The sequence below is a fragment of the Chaetodon auriga genome, chromosome 14 (genome assembly GCF_051107435.1).
Source record: "Chaetodon auriga isolate fChaAug3 chromosome 14, fChaAug3.hap1, whole genome shotgun sequence".
NCBI lineage: Eukaryota > Metazoa > Chordata > Actinopteri > Chaetodontiformes > Chaetodontidae > Chaetodon > Chaetodon auriga.
Window position 1 is genome coordinate 26,015,121 of NC_135087.1, and position 21,209 is coordinate 26,036,329.

The 21,209-nt window shown below is 45.3% G+C and overlaps 1 protein-coding gene across 3 annotated transcripts in view; it reads left to right on the top strand.

Annotated features, from left to right (window-relative positions):
• The window catches only part of pxdn (peroxidasin), a 102,487-nt gene that overhangs the window by 46,018 nt on the left and 35,260 nt on the right, over positions 1-21,209 (top strand). For all 3 annotated transcript variants that reach the window (XM_076748681.1, XM_076748682.1, XM_076748683.1), the window contains 2 exons: positions 1,832-1,940; positions 6,242-6,399. In XM_076748681.1, the coding sequence (XP_076604796.1) occupies positions 1,832-1,940; positions 6,242-6,399 (267 nt within the window). The remainder of the gene's footprint in view (positions 1-1,831; positions 1,941-6,241; positions 6,400-21,209) is intronic.

Genomic DNA, 21,209 nt, shown 5'->3' on the forward strand with positions numbered 1-21,209 from the left:
CTTACCGCTCTCTGCCACTTTCCGGTCTGCACAGACTAGGGTAAATCCGTCTAAGGAGACAATAGAGTCTGGTGTGTCTTGGTTCAGCCATGTCTCCGAAAAACATATAAGACTGCTCTCCCTGTACTCCCGCTGCAGCCTTATTAGCACAGATAGCTCGTCCATCTTGTCGGAGAGAGAGGGGACTTTTCCCATGATAACAGCCAGTAAACATGGTTTGTATCTCTGTCTTCTCTCCTGGCGCTTGAGACCACCTCTACAACCTCTCCGTTTCCTCCTTATCTCAGCTGGAATCTCTGGTTTCCCAGTTTGGAGCAGTCCAATGTGTCTGAGGGCTATCAGCTGGTCCCGTGTGTAGACAATAGAGCCATGACTGAAAGGGTCTCCCAAGGCAGACTCAAAAAGTCAAAAAAATAACAGAAGAAAGAGCGCAAAAATTACAGAAGTGGAGCCCCTACTTGCGCATATCCATAGGGGTTTTAGAAAACAAGAAAGAACACAAGAAAGACACACAGAAATACAAATTAACACTGAAGTGAGGAAAACAGAAGACAGAGCTGCTTGCTTGCTGCCACTCACGCGGCGCCATCTTGAATTTACTCACATCCTAGCCCACTCCCTTCCCCCTCAGGCAGTTGCTTCTTCTTGAAGCCAGGGTAGATAGATTTGCCGTGAGTTCCCGTTCAAGTTCAAGAAGGAAGTCTGACTTTGAATGGCATTCCTTTGTACTTTCTCTAGGAGGGCATAGGAAATTTTCAAGTTCCGAGTTGTCTGGAACACAAAATTAGGTTGTGTTCAAAATTGCATACTAGCATACTGCCTCGTACATATTCAATCAGTATGTGCTGCATACTGCCCACTAAATGAACGATTAAGTATAATTATGTATGCCATTACCAGCACACAGTTCACACTAAAGTATAAGCAAGCAAGACAGTCATGACATGACTGTCTGCACTCTCTCTCTGTTTCTCTGTCTCTTTCTCTCTCTCTCTCTCTCTCTCTCTCTCTCTCTCTCTCTCTCTCTCATTCTCATTCTCATTTCTGCCTGTGAAAATGAAGTTTTCCCTTGCCACTGACATGAAGTGCTTGCTCATGGGGGAAATGCTCTTTCTCTGTTGATTAAAGAGCATGTTCTTGACCTGCTCTATATGGAAAGTGCCATGAGACAACTTCTATTGTGATTTGGCGCTATACAAATATAATTGAATTGAGCTGAACTGAACTGTAATAACAAGAGATCCAAAATGTGTGTGTTATAGTAATATTCTGTTCATTGTGTACTACTGTCACGTTAGTTCAGAGAGTGAGAAGTCCTCTGTTTTCTGTTTCTTTTTTGTCCAAATCAGTCAGCAATTTATTCACACTCTGCAGCAATGCACTAAGATTTCTGTTAGCAAACCACAGCACTTTGTTGCTGATCCACATACTGTATCAAGATACAGTGTGCCAGAAATGTGCTCACTCCAACTTCAAGGAGGAAGCTGAAGTGCAGCACTTTGAAAGCAGTCACTTGTAATAAGTGGATATAAAGAAAACCTTTGAGCCTAAGTTCAAAATTGTTAATGTATGTCAGTGCATAAAATGTATTGCCACTGGGTTGTGTTGCATAATTAATTTAGAAAATTAACATTTAAATTAGCTTAATGAAACTTAGGAAAAAAGCCTCAACCACAAAATGAGAAAGTGGAAAAGAAATTCTCTGTTGGTTATGTTGAGCAGGGTTATACAATCCAATGAAGTTGTAGGTCCAAACATATTATTTTTTTTTAACCTAGCTGACCTTGGTTCTAAGCAGCCAGTCTGTCTGTCTGTCTCCATGTGGCAACAGTTCCTGCAGTCAGCAGAGAAGGGGACACCTTTGTGAGCACGTCCATAGAGCAGGCCATCCGTAATGTGGACAGTGCTATTGAGTCAACAAGGAGACGTCTCTTTGATGGGTAAGATGTGTCAAACTCAGGAAACACACACACACACACACACACACACACACACACACACACACACACGGTGATACTTGGGTTTTAACAGTCAAGTCCCATCAATGATTCAATCAAAAAGCCATGCTGTTCATTGCAAATAATATGGTCCACATATCCAATGTTGAATGTATGTAAATCTTAGAAAACACATGTAGGGCAACTTAAAATTGTCCTTAATGTTTACATTTCACAGCACATAGTGGTATTCCCCCATATTAGTGTAGTTTATATATGTGGAGACCAGCATTCACAGAATTATATTATGTTTATGATGTTATTTATTAAAGGGCGTTGTAGGTGCTATATGCGGAGATATGGATGTTTATGTTTGTGTTGGTATCAGGGGCCCATTGCACAAAACTAGGATAAGGGATTAAGCTGGGATATGTTAGTTATCCTTGCTCAACTTATCCATGATCTGGTTGCACAAAAGCAGGATAGTGGAAAGTGGGATATGTTATGGGATAAGTTACTGGGGAGATTTATTCTGTGGAGCTAGCCTGCTCCAGGCCAAGCTAAGTTCCAGGATCTATTTAATCTCATCCCTTATCTCAGTCAGCAGTCATCACAACTGGAAACCAATAGTTATTCCACTGCCCACTACACATTGTTATCACATTCAACTAGATCCACTGTCATTATTTAAACATTAACACAGAACATAAGAATCATTCATTTCAATTTTAATTAATTTCATTAATTTCAATCATTGTAGATAAATGATGATTTTGGATGATGTTGCAATCATTAGATAGACAGTTTCCGATAGACTATATATAAAATTCACCTCCAATATAAATACACATCAAAGAGTAACATGATGTTCCTTTTATTGAATAAGGATAAATCAAGGCATCAGTTCCTTTCAAAACTGAAGTCACACAGTGACACAAGAAGACAGAAAGCACAGAATCAAAGCATATTATACAACACAAGAATAAATACACATTCAAAGGTCTGTATATAATACACCCCACATGTCTGCACACTGAAAAGTACGCCCCTCTAGTTGCCATAGTGAATTGGTGAATCTGTGATCGATGGCGGGGTCTATTTGAGGAAGCTGCGTGCACATACTTATCCAGGATAGGTTTCACCTGGCTTGATGAATCGACGACGGCGTACCTACGGCGTACACCCTACGCCGTTACTGAGCATTCATAGTTCTGCGTCGAGGGAACGCGTTGCTCCGCAATTCACCTCCAAGCCGCTAGGGGGGTGTTGCTGTGTCTTTGTATGGTTTCGCGGGGCTCTTGCTGCCGTGAAGAGGAATTGTAGAGGTGGTCGTACTTGCATACCTCCTTGATAATTCTTTCTTCGGCTTGGTCCAGTTTTTCTTGTAGCTCTCACCACAGAAACTTTGAAAATGGCGGTGTTGTTGTGCTGCGACCATAGGGCTGCGACTGAACCGAAAATTACGTTCTGAACGGACCAATCACAGTCCTCGACGTTCACGTCAGGATTTTTTGGAGGTGCGCGTCAGGCTACGGCGTAGGGTCCGCGTAGGGGTCTGCGTCGACGGCGTAGGTACGGCGTTGACGCGACGCAGAAGCGTAAACTACTAATAATAAAAGTGGCAGGTATCAAGTTCGATAACGGAGCAGTCGGCCATGTTGCTGATCTCATTGCACCAGTCAGCTTCTAAACAGAGTCTAACTTTCCGCTATCCCTGGTGCTGATTTCCCGGTAGCTAGCTACTTGTCCGCTATTTCTCCCTCTCCCGCTATTTCTCTCTCTCATCTCTCTGTCGTTTGTGCTCTCTCTCTACCCGTTTATAAAAATTAACATGAAATTAATTATTTAATATCTCTCGTCGGCGAGAAAGAAAAAGAAAAGAGGGATCCGACAGCACTGAGTCAGTGACTCTGCCACAGCCATCGGTGAAGAGGGGTGAGGTTATGGCTTAAAAGCTGTAGCGGAGCCGGCGGGGGGGCAGAGGGTGCGGCTGCCCCGGGCCCACGGTTATGAGGGGGCCCATCGCAAGGCTGATGCCGAAAAAACAAAAAGGGAAAGTCGGTCTCTTACTGCTGTATTTGTAAAGATATAAGTGTAAAAAAAAAAAAAAAAAAAAAAAAACGGGGAGAAAACAGTCTGAATCAGAGCGTTTCTGAAGATTAAGAGGACATGCCACCTCTCTTGCACTCTCTCTCTCTCTCTCTCTCTCTCTCTCTTGTATGTTCTTAAGGATGATACCAACCTGTTATGTTCATATACAGCAATTTATATTACATTCAGTGGTCTCAAAATGCCCTAAAGAGATACATCAGGCTTGAAAACGTACACACACACCCAACCCCGAGGGTCAGAGACCCTCCCACCACAGTCTCCTAAAATCCTGTGGGAAACACTGCTATATTGTACTTTAGGAATGTAAATGTCTCAAAATTAAATGCACATCTGATAGAGATTGTAAACAAAGTAAATGAAAGCACCAGTCTGCAACAATATTGTATAATTTTTCCAGCTGCATGCCTAAGTTAGAATGCAGCTAGCTAGTTTTACATCATCTTGGTGCATGATTTGCATGTTCTAAGTCTGAGTCAGAGCCTTCAGGGAAAGAGTGTGGCCATTCAGAATGACTGCCAATGTTGCTGCACTTTCAGTGCACAAGGTTTACAGTTTTAACATTTCAGATCAGAATGCTCCAGTTAGAAGTAGTGCTTTAGGGAGGGGCAGAACTAACATCTATTTATATTCTGATAGGTGCAGTTAATATATATGACTGCTTGTTAACAGCTTTTCATTATCTTTACCAGGAAACTCCTTTTTCATTGGTGCATCAACAATAATTTTCAGGATGATAAAGGAAATGATTGTGTCTTGATGTCTTTGTCCAGTGAAGTTTTCATGCACTTATGTCATCGTAAGAGATGTAGGTGGTTTCAATATAGCTCAAAAGTGTTTCATCATGTTGAATGATGGCTTTAGCAGTATTTCTCTTGGCATGCACACAGTACACTCTGCCCCCACATGCACACACAAATACTCTACACAAACACGTATACACACACAAACACACAGTTGTAACCTAGATTGAAGTGAGGGAATTTCCAGCTCTCTTTATGACAATCACAGATTAAGGTGCAGCCTTCATCTTGGCTGATGGCACTGGGGTCTTTGAACATGGTTTTGAATGAATAAAAAAAACAGATCGACATTGAGAATGAGAGCATATCAGAAGAAAAGCCATTAACACCTGTTAGTCTCATCATAAAGGTTGTGTTGTTTTAGACAGTTAGGCCCTCAGTGTTGTTGATAGTAGCAACTGTTTAAGTCAAACAAAGTGTAATAATCATCTTTTTCAAATGATCAAAACATAAGTTAAGGATTAAGGTAACAATTTTTCCCACTTAAAAACAATAGAGTAAACACACCTGATAAGTCTTGGCAACAGTTCTCCCCCGTTTCACACCAGTGTTACTGTTGTCAGCTGGAGGAGAAAAGGAGAAAGAAACATGTTATTAACCAGAGAAAGAATTAATTTAAAAAAATGTTTTGCAAAGTACTATGTGTGCTAATAATTCGCAGGATTATAAAATGTATTACATTACACTATAAAATGTATTACACTACACTATGACAGGTTTATTATGGAATAGATATTCACGTTCATAATTCTAATGTTTGACATGAATGTTCTGTGTTTATTATAGAATATGTGCAATTGGAGTGTATTGCAGATGTACCAGAAATCCAATGAAAAGCTATGCAACTTAACATATCTTTGCCAAAATTTCAGTTTTAAACATGTTTATTAGTAAGTTGCTTGCTAACTTGCTTAGACCTGCACCATGTCATTTAAATTTGTTTGCAAAATGAGACGATTTTTGTTTTTTCATTTTGGACTGTAATTCTGGCTGAGCATTACAAGATGCAGTTGAATATGTGCTTTAAAAGTAGCTTGAGGTGATAGTAAAACAGTCCAATGATCTGAAAGCAGGAACAACACATAGTCATGCATGTTCTTATCCATCTTTCTGACCTGCTCAAGCTGCAGTGAAGACATTTTCTACAAGGGGTCAGAGAAAGCTTTGCCTGCCTTTCCTGCCTTCAAGCAAAAAAAGAAACAACAACAACAAAAAAAGAATTTAGCATGAAATTGTCTTTCTTCCACCCCCTCTTGAATCCCACCCATTTTTCTACTGTTTTCTCACTCCTGCATTTTCACTACACATAACATCATGTCCTTTCTCCTTCATCACTCTTTCGTTCTGTCTTATTTCCCTTACACTGTATCTCTCTATCCCTAATCCTTCCAGTCAGCCTCGCACCCCAGGAGAGTTGCTAGCTCTTTTCCGGTATCCACGTGACCCCTACACAGTGGAACAGGCACGTGCCGGGGAGATCTTCGAGCAGACTCTTCTGCTCATCCAGAACCATGTCAACCAGGGTCTCATGGTCGACACCAACGGCACTGGTAAGGCTGATAACCAAATATACAGTGTTGGTCCAACCAGGGTGCCATACCTTTGTTACTTTGTACCTGATCACATTTTTCACTGTACCTATACATGTATAAAAAAGGATGTAACTTTTACATGATATTAATGAGAGACATCAGACCTGTTGTGTGACACACACACACACATACATACACACACACACACACACACACACACACACACACACACACACACACCTCTTTGGTGAGGTTTGCGGAAAAAGCTGAAGCAATGACGGCCGACATTTCTCATCATGCCATGCTGGCCTAAGGGGCGTTCTTCAGCCCGACGCATAGCCCCACTTAAGCAATACATCACCTGTCGTAAAGCTTGTTACTGCAGCCACCGATGTTTGTTTACACGCTTCACGACGCAGTTTGATGAGGTCATCATTTGCGCACCGGTAAATGTCTCCTGGCGAATTCCAGGCATTATTTTTATCGGTTTTCATTCTAGGCAAAAAACCCAATAACGATATAAACATATATTATGTTTTTATGCCAATATCGGGCATCCCTGGTTTTTTATTTAAAATGCAAATGTTTACTTTGTAACACAAGTGTTTCTATGATAGAGTTTGTAATGGGTGTGTTCGGAACATGTTGTCTTCTGTTGGTAATTGTCATTCTTGTGCTGGTTTATAGTTTTAACCATAATTGTGGTGGCTGGTGTAGTGTTCTTGACATCAACTCTGTCAAGAAACAAACTGTTTTATTATGCCTCGCATTCATGGGGTTCTGAGCTGGTGTATGTTATCAACTTGTGAACCTTGTTGTCTTAATGGGCATTAACAGTGGGCATTAACTCAAATGCAACAGCTCTTATATGGTGAAGCCTCTACAAAATGAAACATTAATTACTTGCTGTAACTCCAGACCGTGAATTTCGGCATAGCTTCCTAAGACTTAGGCCCCCCTTCTCCACCGACAGTGAGATGTTATCAAGTGCAGATTCACCAAATTATGTAACCATTCATTTGACTATGAACCCAGTTCCAGTTGCTGATGATAACTGGAATCTATTACACACATGGGGCTCTATTTTCGTTTCCACGGAGGCGCGGCACAAAGTTCGGTGCGCTTCGCCGATGGGGCGTGGCGGCGCAGACTTTGGTATTTTCGTGCACTGCACTGCGGGGGCAACTACTCCCCCTTCTCATCTCATCCCACCCAGCGGCGCAACTCTGAAGGAGGGAAGGGAGAAGGTGTGGAGTGGGTTTGACACTGCCGAGTCCAGTCTTCACCAATCACATCAGCTCCTCGCCTCACCTTTAAAAACACCGCTGGCGAGGCGCATGGCAAGTTTTGAGGATGACTGAGCCATCCCTCATCCAGAGGGGTGTACCCCAGAAAGACTGTAGGGATGCTAGGGATGCAATCCAAATTTCAACAAGAACCCTTGCTTAGTTTCCAGCTGGCTCTCAGGTGTTGCAGGGAAAATGATGTGCTCATTTGCATGTCAGACTAGACTGGAGGAAACTGCATGTATAGCCAAGCAGAGAGCAGACTGACTGATCCCCACCACCGAGGCCATGGTATGTTGAAAAGACCCGGTGGCGAAGAAGGTCAGACCCGCTGTCACCCTTACTGCGACCGGGAGAGCGCAGCCGGGGTGCACATCGGAGGCCACGATGCACGCTACCTAGTCGACGACCTCCCTTGGCGGATGTAATTTGTTCCTGGGACATGCAAAAGAGTAGATGATTAAAGAAAATTGCATAGCCTACAGTGTTGAAGGTGTTATTCTCGTGGCCCACCTGCAATCCTGCTCACTCATGTCTAAATATGAGGTCCTTCGATGGTAAATCCTCGGCCTCCTCCTCCTCCTCCTCAAGGCAGTGATGTACTCCATCTTTGTACATAACGTTAAGCATTACAATTATAACATTTGTGGCCATCCATCCATCCATCCATTTTCACCCGCTTTATCCGGGGCTGGGTCGCGGGGGCAGCAGTCTGAGCGGGGACGCCCAAACTTCCCTCTCCCTGGACACTTCCTCCAGCTCATCCGGGGGGATCCCGAGGTGTTCCCAGGCCAGCCGAGTGGCACAGTCACTCCAGCGTGTCCTGGGTCTTCCTCGAGGTGTCCTCCCGGTGAGACATGCCTGGAACACCTCCCTAGGGAGGCGTCCAGGGGGCATCCGGTAGAGATGCCCGAGCCACCTCAGCTGAGCTCCTCACCCTATCTCTAAGGGAGCGCCCTGCCACCCTGCGGAGGAAATTCATTTCAGCCGCTTGTATCCGGGACCTCGTTCTTTTGGTCATGACCCAAAGTTCATGACCATAGGTGAGGGTAGGAATGTAGATTGACTGGTAAATTGAGAGCGTCGCCTTTCGGCTCAGCTCCTTCTTCACCACAACAGACCGATACAGCGACCGCATTACTGCTGCCGCTGCGCCGATCCGCCTATCAATCTCACGCTCCATTCTTCCCTCACTCTTGAACAAGATACTTAAACTCCTCCACTTGAGGCAGGAACTCTCCCCCAACCCGGAGGGAGCAAACCACCTTTTTCCGGTCGAGAACCATGGCCTCAGATTTGGAGGTGCTGACTCTCATCCCAGCTGCTTCACACTCGACTGCGAACCGCCCCAGTGCATGCTCAAGGTCCTGGCTCGAGGAAGCCAACAAGACAACATCATCCGCAAAGAGCAGAGACGAAATCTGCCGGCTCCCGAGCCGAACCCCCTCCGGCCCCTGTCCATAAAAATAATGAACAGAACCGGTGACAAAGGGCAGCCCTGGCGGAGTCCAACATGCACTGGGAACAGGTCCGACTTACTGCCGGCAATGCGGACCAAGCTCCTGCTCCGGATGTACATGGACTGTACAGCCCTTAGCAGAGAGCCTCCAACCCCATGCTCCCGGAGCACCTCCCACAGAATGACGCAAGGGACACGGTCGAATGCCTTCTCCAAGTCCACAAAACACATGTGGACTGGTTGGGCAAGCCATGAACCCTCAAGCACCCTGTGAAGGGTATAGAGCTGGTCCAGTGTTCCACGGCCAGGACAAAAACCGCATTGTTCCTCCTGAATCCGAGGTTTGACTATCGGCCGGATTCTCCTCTCCAGTACCCTGGAATAGACTTTCCCAGGGAGGCTGAGGAGTGTGATCCCCCGATAGTTGGAACACACCCTCCAGTCCCCCTTTTTAAACAGAGGGACCACCACCCCAGTCTGCAAGTCCAGAGGCACCCTCCCCGACTGCCACGCGTTGTTGCAGAGGCATGTCAACCAGGACAGCCCTGCAACATCCAGTGACTTGAGGTACTCAGGGCGGGGGGATTGCCACTACGACAGGCACCGGCGACTTAACGGCCACAGCTACGGACGGCTGCATCAACAATGGAAGTGGAAAACATGGTCCATTCAGACTCGATGCTCCAACCTCCCTCGGAATCTGGTTGAAGCTCTCCCGGAGGTGGGAGTTGAAGACCTCCCTGACAGTGGGTTCTGCCAGACGTTCCCAACAGACCCTCACAGTGCGTTTGGGTCTGCCAAGTCTGTCCCACTTCCTCCCCTGCCAGCGGATTAACTCACCACCAGGTGGTGATCAGTTGACAGCTCAGCCCCTCTCTTCACCCGAGTATCCAAGACATACCGCCATAGGTCAGATGATACGACTACAAAGTCGATCATTAACCTTCGGCCTAGGGTGTCTTGGTGCCACGTGCACTGATGGACATCCTTATGCTTGAATATGGTGTTCATTGTGGACAAACTGTGCACAGCAATCGAATAACAGAACACCGCTCGGGTTCAGATCGGGGAGGCCGTTCCTCCCAATCACACCCCTCCAGGTATCACTGTTGCTACTCACGTGAGCATTGAAGTCCCCCAGCAGAACGATGGAGTCCCCTGTTGGAGCACTTTCCAGTACCCCTCCCAGGTAGAAGAGAGTCCAGCCTCTCTCAAGGAGTTGGGTTCCAGAGCCCAGACTGTGCGTGGAGGTGAGCCTGACTATCTCCAGTCGGTACCGCTCAACCTCTCGCACTAGCTCTGGCTCTTTCCCCCCCAACGAGGTGACAATCCATGTCCCCATCGCCAGAGTCGTTGTCCAGGGTTTGGGTCATCGGGACCCCCGCCCACGACTGCCACCCATAACGCAAAGCACCGGCCCCTTCTGGTCCTTCCTGCGGGTGGTGGGCCTACGGGAAGGCGGGCCCACGTCGCTCCTTTGGGCTGTGCTCGCCTGCGAGCCCCAGGGTGGGGCCCCGGTGACGCCAATCCGGGCGACGTAAATGCCCTTGTTTTTTTAACTTCCATAGGGACTTTTGAACCGCTCTTAGTCTGACCAACCTGTTTGCCTTGGGAGACCCTACCAGGGGCATTAACCCCCGGACAACATAGCCTCTAGGATCATTCGGGCACTCAAACTCCTCCACCACGAAAAGGTGGCGGTTGTATTTGGAATGAAATGACGTGGGTAATAGCGGACAACGATCATCACTTTTTTCCGTGTGTCTGTTTCTCTCTGTCTCTCGAGTGCTCTGAGATAGATGCAGTATATATGCTCTGTAGGATGCCACGGCTGTTTCTGGTTGGCACAGCGACGATAATTGATTAGTTTGCATCCCTTTTTCACCTGTGTACATTCAGTCAGGTTGAGTGACCATTACGCGTTCCGAAAGCGCTTGCAATGTGGTCAGATATATATATATATATGCTGACTCAGATAGTTGAATTGAATCGTGGCTGTTGCTAATTATTGATCGCAGTGTCACAGTGGACACTGTGGAAACCTGCCTGTGAGGTATTGGTGGCGTGGGCGCACGACTCCGCCAATTTGCAAAAATCCACTTGCGGCCACTGGCGCACAGAGTTTTCAGCGCACTTTTACACCACCGGTGTTGACCAAAATGAACCAAAAATCCAAATCCGCCAGCTGATCCTGCCGACACCAACTCCTACTGCGCCGCAACGTCCATCCTGGCGTACCTCTGTGTGCCTCGGTTTACAGAAATACCAAGTGCGCTACGCGTCCGCCTGCACTGCACGAAAATACCACTGCGTGGGGTGCGCACCCTGCGCTCCGCCAGTGGCGGGGACAAAAACAGAGCCCATGGACTTAGTGAGTGACACCAGCAAGGTTATTTTTAACACAAACCAAACACTCTCAACCATAGACAATGAGCTGTCGTGTAGCATCAACCATTTAAAAATCAAAACTGTTTGTTTGACCTGATTTTTGGATGGCATCACCTACTATGTGGTAATATTGATACTGCCTCTCCTTTTAAAATGGAGAGTGTCCCATCCTTTGTCTGAAGGCTTTGTAGCTGAAGAAAGCCAAGGACTGCTTTCAGGGTGTGGACAACCTTGGCGGGCCTATAGGAGTCTTCTCTCTGGTTTACTGGTATTGGAGGGTGGAGCCTTTGGAACATCACTGTGGTTGTTCTGTATTCATAGCATGGGGAATAACCACTGAAACAACTCAATACAGGCATTCATACATATGAAAAGTCTGACGTCAACAAGACAAAATGGTTCTCATCTTGTTTTCTGTGGCCTCAAGTTGCTCTTGACAACAGAGGTCTACGAATTACCAAATTATTGTGAGCAAGATTTGGCAGTGGATGGGCCCTCCATCTGTATGCCATTTTCTCTTAAGCCTGACCAGAGGTGTAGAGATGTAATCATCGAGGAGTTCACAAGGAGCTAATAAATAGTTTTATTAGCCCTACATCACACCGCACAACACTTAACCAACAATCGTTGTTGAGCACATGACAAATTTGAAGATGGTTTGCGTTGGTATTGTCTTTGTTATGCATGTGCAGAGTTTGGGAGAGCATAGGTTGTTTACATGTGTAAGTGTCTGTCTTTCTTTGTATTGTAGGAAAACTCGTAAATGGTAAATGGACTATATTTGTATAGCGCTTTTCTAGTCTAAAGACCACTCACAACGCTTTTACAACTCAAGTCTGCATTAACCTGTTCATGCACACATTCATATGGCAGCTAAGGTGAAAGTTAGTATTGGTGGACAATGAAATGTAGGCAAAGAGAAATAGAGCTCTGTGAAATACGAACAGAGAGAGTGATACAGTGTTTCATTTTCTATGCCAACAACCAAGTGTTCATTGTTGCACTGGCCCCAGAGTAACTCCTGCCCAGAGGGCAATTCAATTCAATTTTAATTGTATAGTACCAAATCACAACAGAAGTTGTCTAAGGACACTTTACATATAGAGCTGATACAGACCAAACACATTCATCTACGAAGACCCAACAGTTCCCTCGTGAGTAAGCACTTGGTGACAGTGGCAAGGAAAACTTCCTTTTAACAGGCAGAAACCTCAGGCAAAACCAGGCTCTGGGTGCCTCGACCGGTTGCGAGAGAGAAAGAGAGAGAGACAGACAGAAATGCAATCACAGTAACAGTAACAGTGACAGTGGATGTAATAATAGTAGTGGGAGTTGCAGTGGATGTCAGGTAGGACCATGGCAGGAGGCGTAGCTATAATCCACAATCTAGATTCAGCCACTATCCATGGGAACCTGCGAGACGACAATGCACAAAGACTCCGGTGAAGAAGCTAAGTTAGTAACACGCCATGATAGGACATGAAAGCGTGCAGATGGAGAGGGAGAGAAGAACAGAGGAGCTTGGTGTATTTGGAGGTCCCTGATAGTCTAATCCTATAGCAGCATAACTAGGGGCTGGTCCAAGGCAAGCCTGAGCCAGCCCTAACAATAAAATTTATCAAAAAGGAAAGTTTTAAGCTTACTCTTAAATGTAGAGACAGTGTCTAAAAGACTGGAGTAAAGACTGGAAGATGGCTCCACAGGAGAGGAGCTTGATAGCTAAATGCTCTGGGTGGCACGGTGGTAACACTGTTGCCTCACAGCTGGAACGTCCCGGGTTCGATTCTCGCTGTGGGCACCAGGGGCGTGTCCTCCACCATGGCTTCTGTGTGGAGTTTGCATGTTCTCCCCGTGTTCACCTGGGGTATCCTCCATAAAAATACCCCCACCAAAAACATGCAAGAAGATCACCACCTGACCAATGGTGACAAAAAGAACTGGGTCCCCGGGCGCTGGTCGGATGGCCCACCACTCCTGGTCTGCCGCGGAGGAAGGAGGACCAGGATGGGTTAAAGGCGGAGGACAAATTTCACCACTGCATGTGTGTGTGCATGTGGATGTTACTGTGTGACAAATGAAGGGGATTGTCCCTCTGATTCTACTTCTTCTTCCCGTTCTACTTTTGGAGACTTTAGGAAGCGTAAATAAGCCTTCATTCTGGGAATGCAGTGTTCTAGTGGGGTAATAAGGTACTGTGAACTCTTTAAGATAAGATGGAGCCTGACCATTTATGGCTTTGTAAGTAAGGAGAATGATTTTAAATTCTATTCTAAATTTTACAGGGCAGAGTGGCTTCTATCGGAGAAATATGATCTCTCTTCCTTGTTTTTGTCAGAACATGTGCTGCAGCGTTTTGGAGCAACTGGAGAGTATTCAACAACAAATTTGGGCAGCCTGATAGTAAGGAATTGCAGTAATCCAAACTGGAAGTTACGAATGCATGGATTAGTTTTTCTGCATCGTTTTGAGACAGGATGTGCCTGATTTTTGCAATGTTATGTAGGTGAAAAAAAGCTGTCCTTGTTTTACATTGGATTCTTAACAGTGGTACTACAGGCCAGCGCAGTGCCATCCATAACTGCTATATCATCAGAAAGTGAGTTTCTAAGGTGTTTAGAGTGTAGTACTTTAACTTCAGTTTTGTCCGAGTTTAAGGTCTGTAGTTGGCTAGAACCCCTGCATCAAGAGTAGGCTTTTTAAGTAGAGGTTTTATTACAGCTACTTTAAAGGACTGTTGTACGTAGCCTGTTGATGAAGACAGATTAATCATGTCTAATAAATAAGTGCTAATTAAGGGTAAAACTTCTGTAAACAACTTAGTTGGGATGGGGTCTAGAATACAGGTTGATGATTTTGAAGACAAAATTATTGAAATTAGTTTGTGAAGGTTGACCTGTGAAAAACTTTGTAAAACTACGACAGGTTTAATAACAGTTTCTGCAGTTTCTGTGTTTGAAGATAAATCAGTACCTGTTGACAGCAGGAGGTGATGAATTCTGTCTCTAATAGTAGGAATTTTATCATAAGAGAAGCTCATGAAGTCATTACTCTTCAGAGCTAAAGGAATACATGGTTCAACAGAATTATGGCTCTCTGTCAGCTTGGCTACAGTGCAGAAGAGAAATCTGGGATTGTTCTTATTTTCCTCTATTAGTGCAGAGTAATAGGCTGCTTTCGCACTGCGGAGGGTGACACAGTGGCAACACTGTGCACAACTCACAGCTAGAAGGTCCCGGGTTTGATTCCTGGCTGGGGTGCTGTGGGCGTTGAGGGCGTGCAGGCACCATGCCTTATCTCGAGGAAAGGGGCCTTTCTGTGTGGAGTTTGCATGTTTTCCCCATGTTCACCTTGGGGATCCTCCATAAAAAAATGAAAACCCCCTCTAAAAAATATGTATGAAGATCACCACCTGACCAATTGTGACGAAAAAGAAACTGGGTTCCTGGGCGCCAATCGAATGGCAGCCCACCGCTCCTGGTCTGCCGTGGAGGAAGGACTTACCAGGATGGGTTAAAAGCATGACACCAGTAATGCACATAAGTGAGAGGATGTGGGGAACTTCTAGCAGGTGATACCATTTAAGACCAGAAGTCTCACATAACTAAAGGAAACTAGGATCCTAGAGGAAAATGATTTCAATTCAGTTACATTACATCCTTACTGCCCTACCTTTGCCGTGGACTACTCTTAAAACTAAGATAACGGTCCCACCCTATGTTTTATCGGTTTATTTTACTCTATTTATCTTATTCTTTTATCCTTTTACTGATTATAAATGCCCCCCCCCAAACGTAACATCCAGTAGGATGTTACATTTTTACCTTCACCTAACCCCTCATGCACAACCATAACATCACATTGCAAAAACATCACAGATGTTTCACACACATTTATATGCTGCATTTTGGAGCTTTCACAGAGGAGCTCTTGCATGTCGAGTCAAGCGAGTCAGGGCAGGTTAGTGAATTTCTACTATCTGTGCCCTCAGGACGGGAGGTTCTTTCCACTGTCTCAGCCAGCAGCAGTAAATGTGTGAATTAATTCTGTCTATGTATGTATAATATTTTATACATGAATGTGAATCATATTGTCAGACACTAAGTTACTGTTTAGTGCTATTTGTTTAAGTACTGAAGCTCACCTATGGAGTGCGTGCATATGTGCACCCTCACTGTTAAGCTGTGGCTTGTTTTGAGGGTTATACTGTATGTTCCAATGAACAAAAATACGAACACAACACTTATGTTTTTGCTCCCATTTTTCATGAGCTGAACTCAGAGATCTAAAACATTTTCTATATACACAAAAGATCAATTTCTTTCAAATATTGTTCACAAATCTTTCTAAATCTGTTAGTGTTAGTTTGCCAAGATAATCCATCCCACCTCACAGGTGTGGCATATCAAGATGCTGATTAGACAGCATGAATATTTTTTTAAAAAAAAAATACTTTATTTATACATTTTCAGAATAGAACAACAAGGCACATTACAACCCAAACAATTACCCCCCTCTTCCCACCCCCCTCCCCCAAAGCAGGCTGGGGAAAAAAAAAAAAAAAAAAAAGGTGAAGGCTGTACGCTGTACTCTATAAAAGCGGTTTCTATGGCCATCCAGGACTGTAATAAAATTATACTTTAAAAAAAATTAGACAAAAAAAATTTCAAACATATTCAGGACACTGAGGTATCATGAGGGCCCTCTCCGCTGTGTGATATGATCAAGAAATGGTTGCCATATCTGATGGAATTTTTCTGATGACCCTGACATCTCAAATCAATTTTTTTCAATAAATAAGGTGTTTGAGAGCTCTGTGAGCCAGGCTTCAAAACTTGGAGATATATCTTTGTTCCAGACTTTAAGAATGATTTTCTTAGCAATAACCATCCCATACTGTATTGACAGAACCTTCTAGTGGCCAAGAGTCTCAAGCTGGTGAGACCAGCCAAGGATGTCTGTCTCTGGGTCTGGAGGGAGATCATATCCATAAACCTCAGAGTAAAAGTGAAAAATTTCCCCCCAAAATCTATGAAGTTTATTGCAGAACCAAAACATATGTGCCAGTGTACCATTGAACTGCTTACATTTTACACATAGTGGTGAAGTGGATGAAAAGAATGAATGCAGTTTAACACGTGAATAATGGAGTCTGTGTATAACCTTATATTGAATTAGCTTTTGTCTTGAGTTAATTGAACATGCATGTATATTAGAAAGACATTTGCACCATGCATCCTCTGAGATGGTAGTACCTATTTCCTTCTCCCAACACTCTCTCAAATGTTGTGTACTTGGAGCCGTTTGAGCTGCAAACACATTTACAAACATGGACAGCAGCTTTCTGGTCTCAGGTTCCTTTGCTAGAAGAGAGTAGACTTCGTCTGGGGAATTATAAGTTTCAAATTTTAAAATGTAGTAATGTAATCTAGTATAGTTCCTGACTTGCAAGTACCTAAAAAAGTGAGATGGCTGTAAATCAAATTTGCCTTTAAGTTGGTCAAAAGAAGCGAAAACATTGTCAATATATAAGTCTTTCACAGTCACCAGGCCTTTCCCTTTCCAAAAAGAGAAAACAGGGTCAGATTGAGAGGGATGAAATGCATGATTATGACAAATGGGGACAAAAATAGAAGTGTTTATTAAATTAAATGTTTTTCTAATTTGGCACCACACCTTTAATGAGTGTTCTACTATAAATCCAGTCCCTTTAAATGGTCCAGGACTTCTCTTTGTAGTATTGAGTAGTGCTGGGAGGGAGGTACCAGTGATGTCCTGTTCTATAGCCAGCCATGATGGAGTAGTGTCATTAGGTTCTACAGGATAAGCTCGCTGCCAATATACAAGTTTCTGTGCATTTGCTGCCCAATAATAATGTTGGAATAGAGGGAGCACTAGTCCACCCAGTTCTTTTGACTTGCAAAGGTGTTTTTTACTTATGCGATGTGATTTATATCCCCAAATGAAAGGCATAATGATTGAGTCCAGTGTTTTAAAAAACTTTTTAGACAGGAAAATGGGTATATTCTGAAATATGTACAAAAATCTGGGTAAGGTCACCATTTTTCACCATTGGCATTAATTCTGCCAATCATTGACGTGGGGAGTGTTCGCCAAAGATCAATATCACTTTTAAGTTTATCAATCATCCATCCATCCATCCATTTCCACCCGCTTATCCGGGGCCGGGTCGCGGGGGCAGCAGTCTAAGCAGGGATGCCCAAACTTCCCTCTCCCCGGACACTTCCTCCAGCTCATCCGGGGGGACCCCGAGGCGTTCCCAGGCCAGCCGAGCGACATAGTCACTCCAGCGTGTCCTGGGTCTTCCCCGGGGCTTCCTCCCGGTGGGACATGCCTGGAACACCTCCCTAGGGAGGCGTCCAGGGGGCATCCGGTAGAGATGCCCGAGCCACCTCAGCTGACTCCTCTCGATGTGGAGGAGCAGCAACTCTACTCTGAGCTCCTCCCGAGTGACAGAGCTCCTCACCCTATCTCTAAGGGAGTGCCCCGCCACCCTGCGGAGGAAACTCATTTTAGCTGCTTGTATCCGGGACCTCATTCTTTCGGTCATGACCCAAAGTTCATGACCATAGGTGAGGGTAGGAACGTAGATTGACCGGTAAATCGAGAGCTTCGCCTTTCGGCTCAGCTCCTTCTTCACCACGACGGACCGATACAGCGACCACATTACTGCCGCCGCTGCACCGATCCGCCTGTCAATCTCACGCTCCATTCTTCCCTCACTTGTGAACAAGATCCCATGATACTTAAACTCCTCCACTTGAGGCAGGATCTCTCCCCCAACCCGGAGGGAGCAAGCCACCTTTTTCCGGTCGAGAACCATGGCCTCGGACTTGGAGGTGCTGACTCTCATCCCAGCTGCTTCACACTCGGCTGCGAACCGTCCCAGTGCATGCTGGAGGTCCTGGCTCGATGGAGCCAACAAGACAACATCATCCGCAAAAAGCAGAGACGAAATCTGCAGGCTCCCGAACCGAACCCCCTCCGGTCCCTGGCTGCACCTAGAAATTCTGTCCATAAAAATAATGAACAGAACCGGTGACAAAGGGCAGCCCTGGCGGATTCCAACATGCACTGGGAACAGGTCCGACTTACTGCCGGCAATGCGGACCAAGCTCCTGCTCCGGTTGTACATGGACTGCACAGCCCTCAGCAGAGGGCCTCCAACCCCATACTCCCGGAGCACCTCCCACAGAATGACGTGAGGGACACGGTCGAATGCCTTCTCCAAGTCCACAAAACACATGTGGACTGGTTGGGCAAACTCCCATGAACCCTCAAGCACCCTGTGGAGGGTATAGAGCTGGTCCAGTGTTCCGCAGCCGGGACGAAAACCGCATTGTTCCTCCTGAATCCGAGGTTCGACTATCGGCCGGATTCTCCTCTCCAGTACCCTGGAATAGACTTTCCCAGGGAGGCTGAGGAGTGTGATCCCCCGATAGTTGGAACACACCCTCCGGTCCCCCTTTTTAAACAGCGGGACCACCACCCCAGTCTGCCAGTCCAAAGGCACCATCCCCAACTGCCACGCGATGTTGCAGAGGCGTGTCAACCAGGACAGCCCTGCAACATCCAGTGACTTGAGGTACTCAGGGCGGATCTCGTCCACCCCCGGAGCTTTGCCACCGAGGAGCTTGCAGACTACCTCAGTGACTTCGGCCCGGGTGATGGACGAATCGACCTCCGAGTCCCCAGTCTCTGCTTCCTCTGCAGAAGACATGACAGTGGGATTGAGGATATCCTCGAAGTATTCCTTCCACCGCCCGACAATATCCCCAGTCGAGTTCAGCAGCTCCCCACCTCCACTGTAAACAGTATTAATGGAGAGCTGCTTCCCCCTCCTGAGGTGTCGAACGGTTTGCCAGAATTTCTTCGAGGCCGACCGGTAGTCCTCCTCCATGGCCTCCCCGAACTCCTCCCAGACCCGAGTTTTTGCTTCTACAACCGCCCGAGCTGCTGCCCGCTTAGCCTGCCGGTGCCCGTCAGCTGCCTCAGGAGTCCTACGAGCCAACCAAGCCCGATAGGACTCCTTCTTCAGCTGGACGGCATCCCTTACTTCCGGTGTCCACCACCGGGTTCGGGGATTGCCGCCACGACAGGCACCGGCGACTTTACGGCCACAGCTATGGACGGCTGCATCAACAATGGAAGTGGAGAACATGGTCCATTCGGACTCAATGTCTCCAACCTCCCTCGGAATCTAGTCGAAGCTCTCCCGGAGGTGGGAGTTGAAGACCTCCCTGACAGCGGGTTCCGCCAGACGTTTATCAATCAGAGCTTTATAATTCAGTGTATAAAGTTGATCAGATTGTTTGGGGATTGTAGTGCTGAGATATTTAACGTGGGTGGTCACTTTTACCAGTAGATTCTTGAGAAAGTTGGGGTCTAAGTCCTCGCTCAGAGGCATAAATTCACATTTTTGCCAGTTTATAGTGTATCCTGATAGCTTTCCAAAATTTTTAATTTGGTCCAATAATGGTGGAATGGATTTTTCAGGCTGCGACAAGAACAGGATTATGTCATCAGCATACAATGCTATATAATGATCTATTTTGCCCAGATGTATAGGAATAATTTTTGGATTACATCTAATGCTTACTGCAAGAGGCCCAATACACAAAGCAAACAACAGAGGGCTCAGAGGGCAGCCCTGTCTGACACCTCGGTACAGATTGAAAGGGTGAGATCTGTCTAAGTTGGTGAGGACTGATACAGTTGGGTGCGCATAAAGCATTTCTACCCATGAACTAAAACCTTCACCCAAGCCAAATTCTCTAATTGTTAACAGCATATATTTCCAATCAACCTGATCAAATGCCTTGTGTGCATCTAGCGTAAGTACTGCAGATTTTGACTTTTTTTGTTCGCTATATACAATATTTAGTAATCTACGGACGTAGAAAAACGAAAATCTCCTGGGAATAAACCCCACCTGGTCTGGGTGTATAATAGTTGCAACATGTTTATTCAGTCTGTTTGCTAAGATTTTGGTGAACACTTTTGAGATCACTACCGAGAAGGGCAATAGGCCGGTAAGATGATGGATCAGTCTGATCTTTATCTTTTTTCAATATTAAAGAAATGTTTGCTGTATATAATGAATCTGGCAATTTTGTATTCTTTATTGATTCTTTAATCATTCTCAGTAATAGGGGGGCCACATCGTCAATGAATGCTTTATAAAAAATCAATGCCAAGGCCATCAGGACCACATGACTTTCCACCCGGAAATTCCTTTATGGCCGTGACAACCTCCTGTAATGTAATTTCAGCATTAAGTTCATTTTGCGCATTACAGTCTAGTTTAGGAAGTGGGAGGGGGTGTAAGAATTGAAGAATATCTACTTCTGCTGCAGAGCTTTGAGATTTGTATAATTTTTCCAAAAAGTCCCTGAAGCACTTATTTATTTCAACAGGGTCTGTAACAATGGAGTTTTTAATTTCATGAATAGCCCTGCTAGCCTGTGCCCCTCATAGCCGCTGTGAGAGAAGAGGGCCAGGTTTATCCCCCAGCTCAAATTGTTTATGCCTCACTTTCAACAATAAAGTTTTGATTTGCTGAGAGAGAATGCTGTTATATTCATGCTTTAACTTAACAATCTCTTTCAGTAAAGATGAAGATGGAGCCTCTCTGTACTGTTTTTTAAGGAGGGCAAGCTGTGAATCTATAACTGATA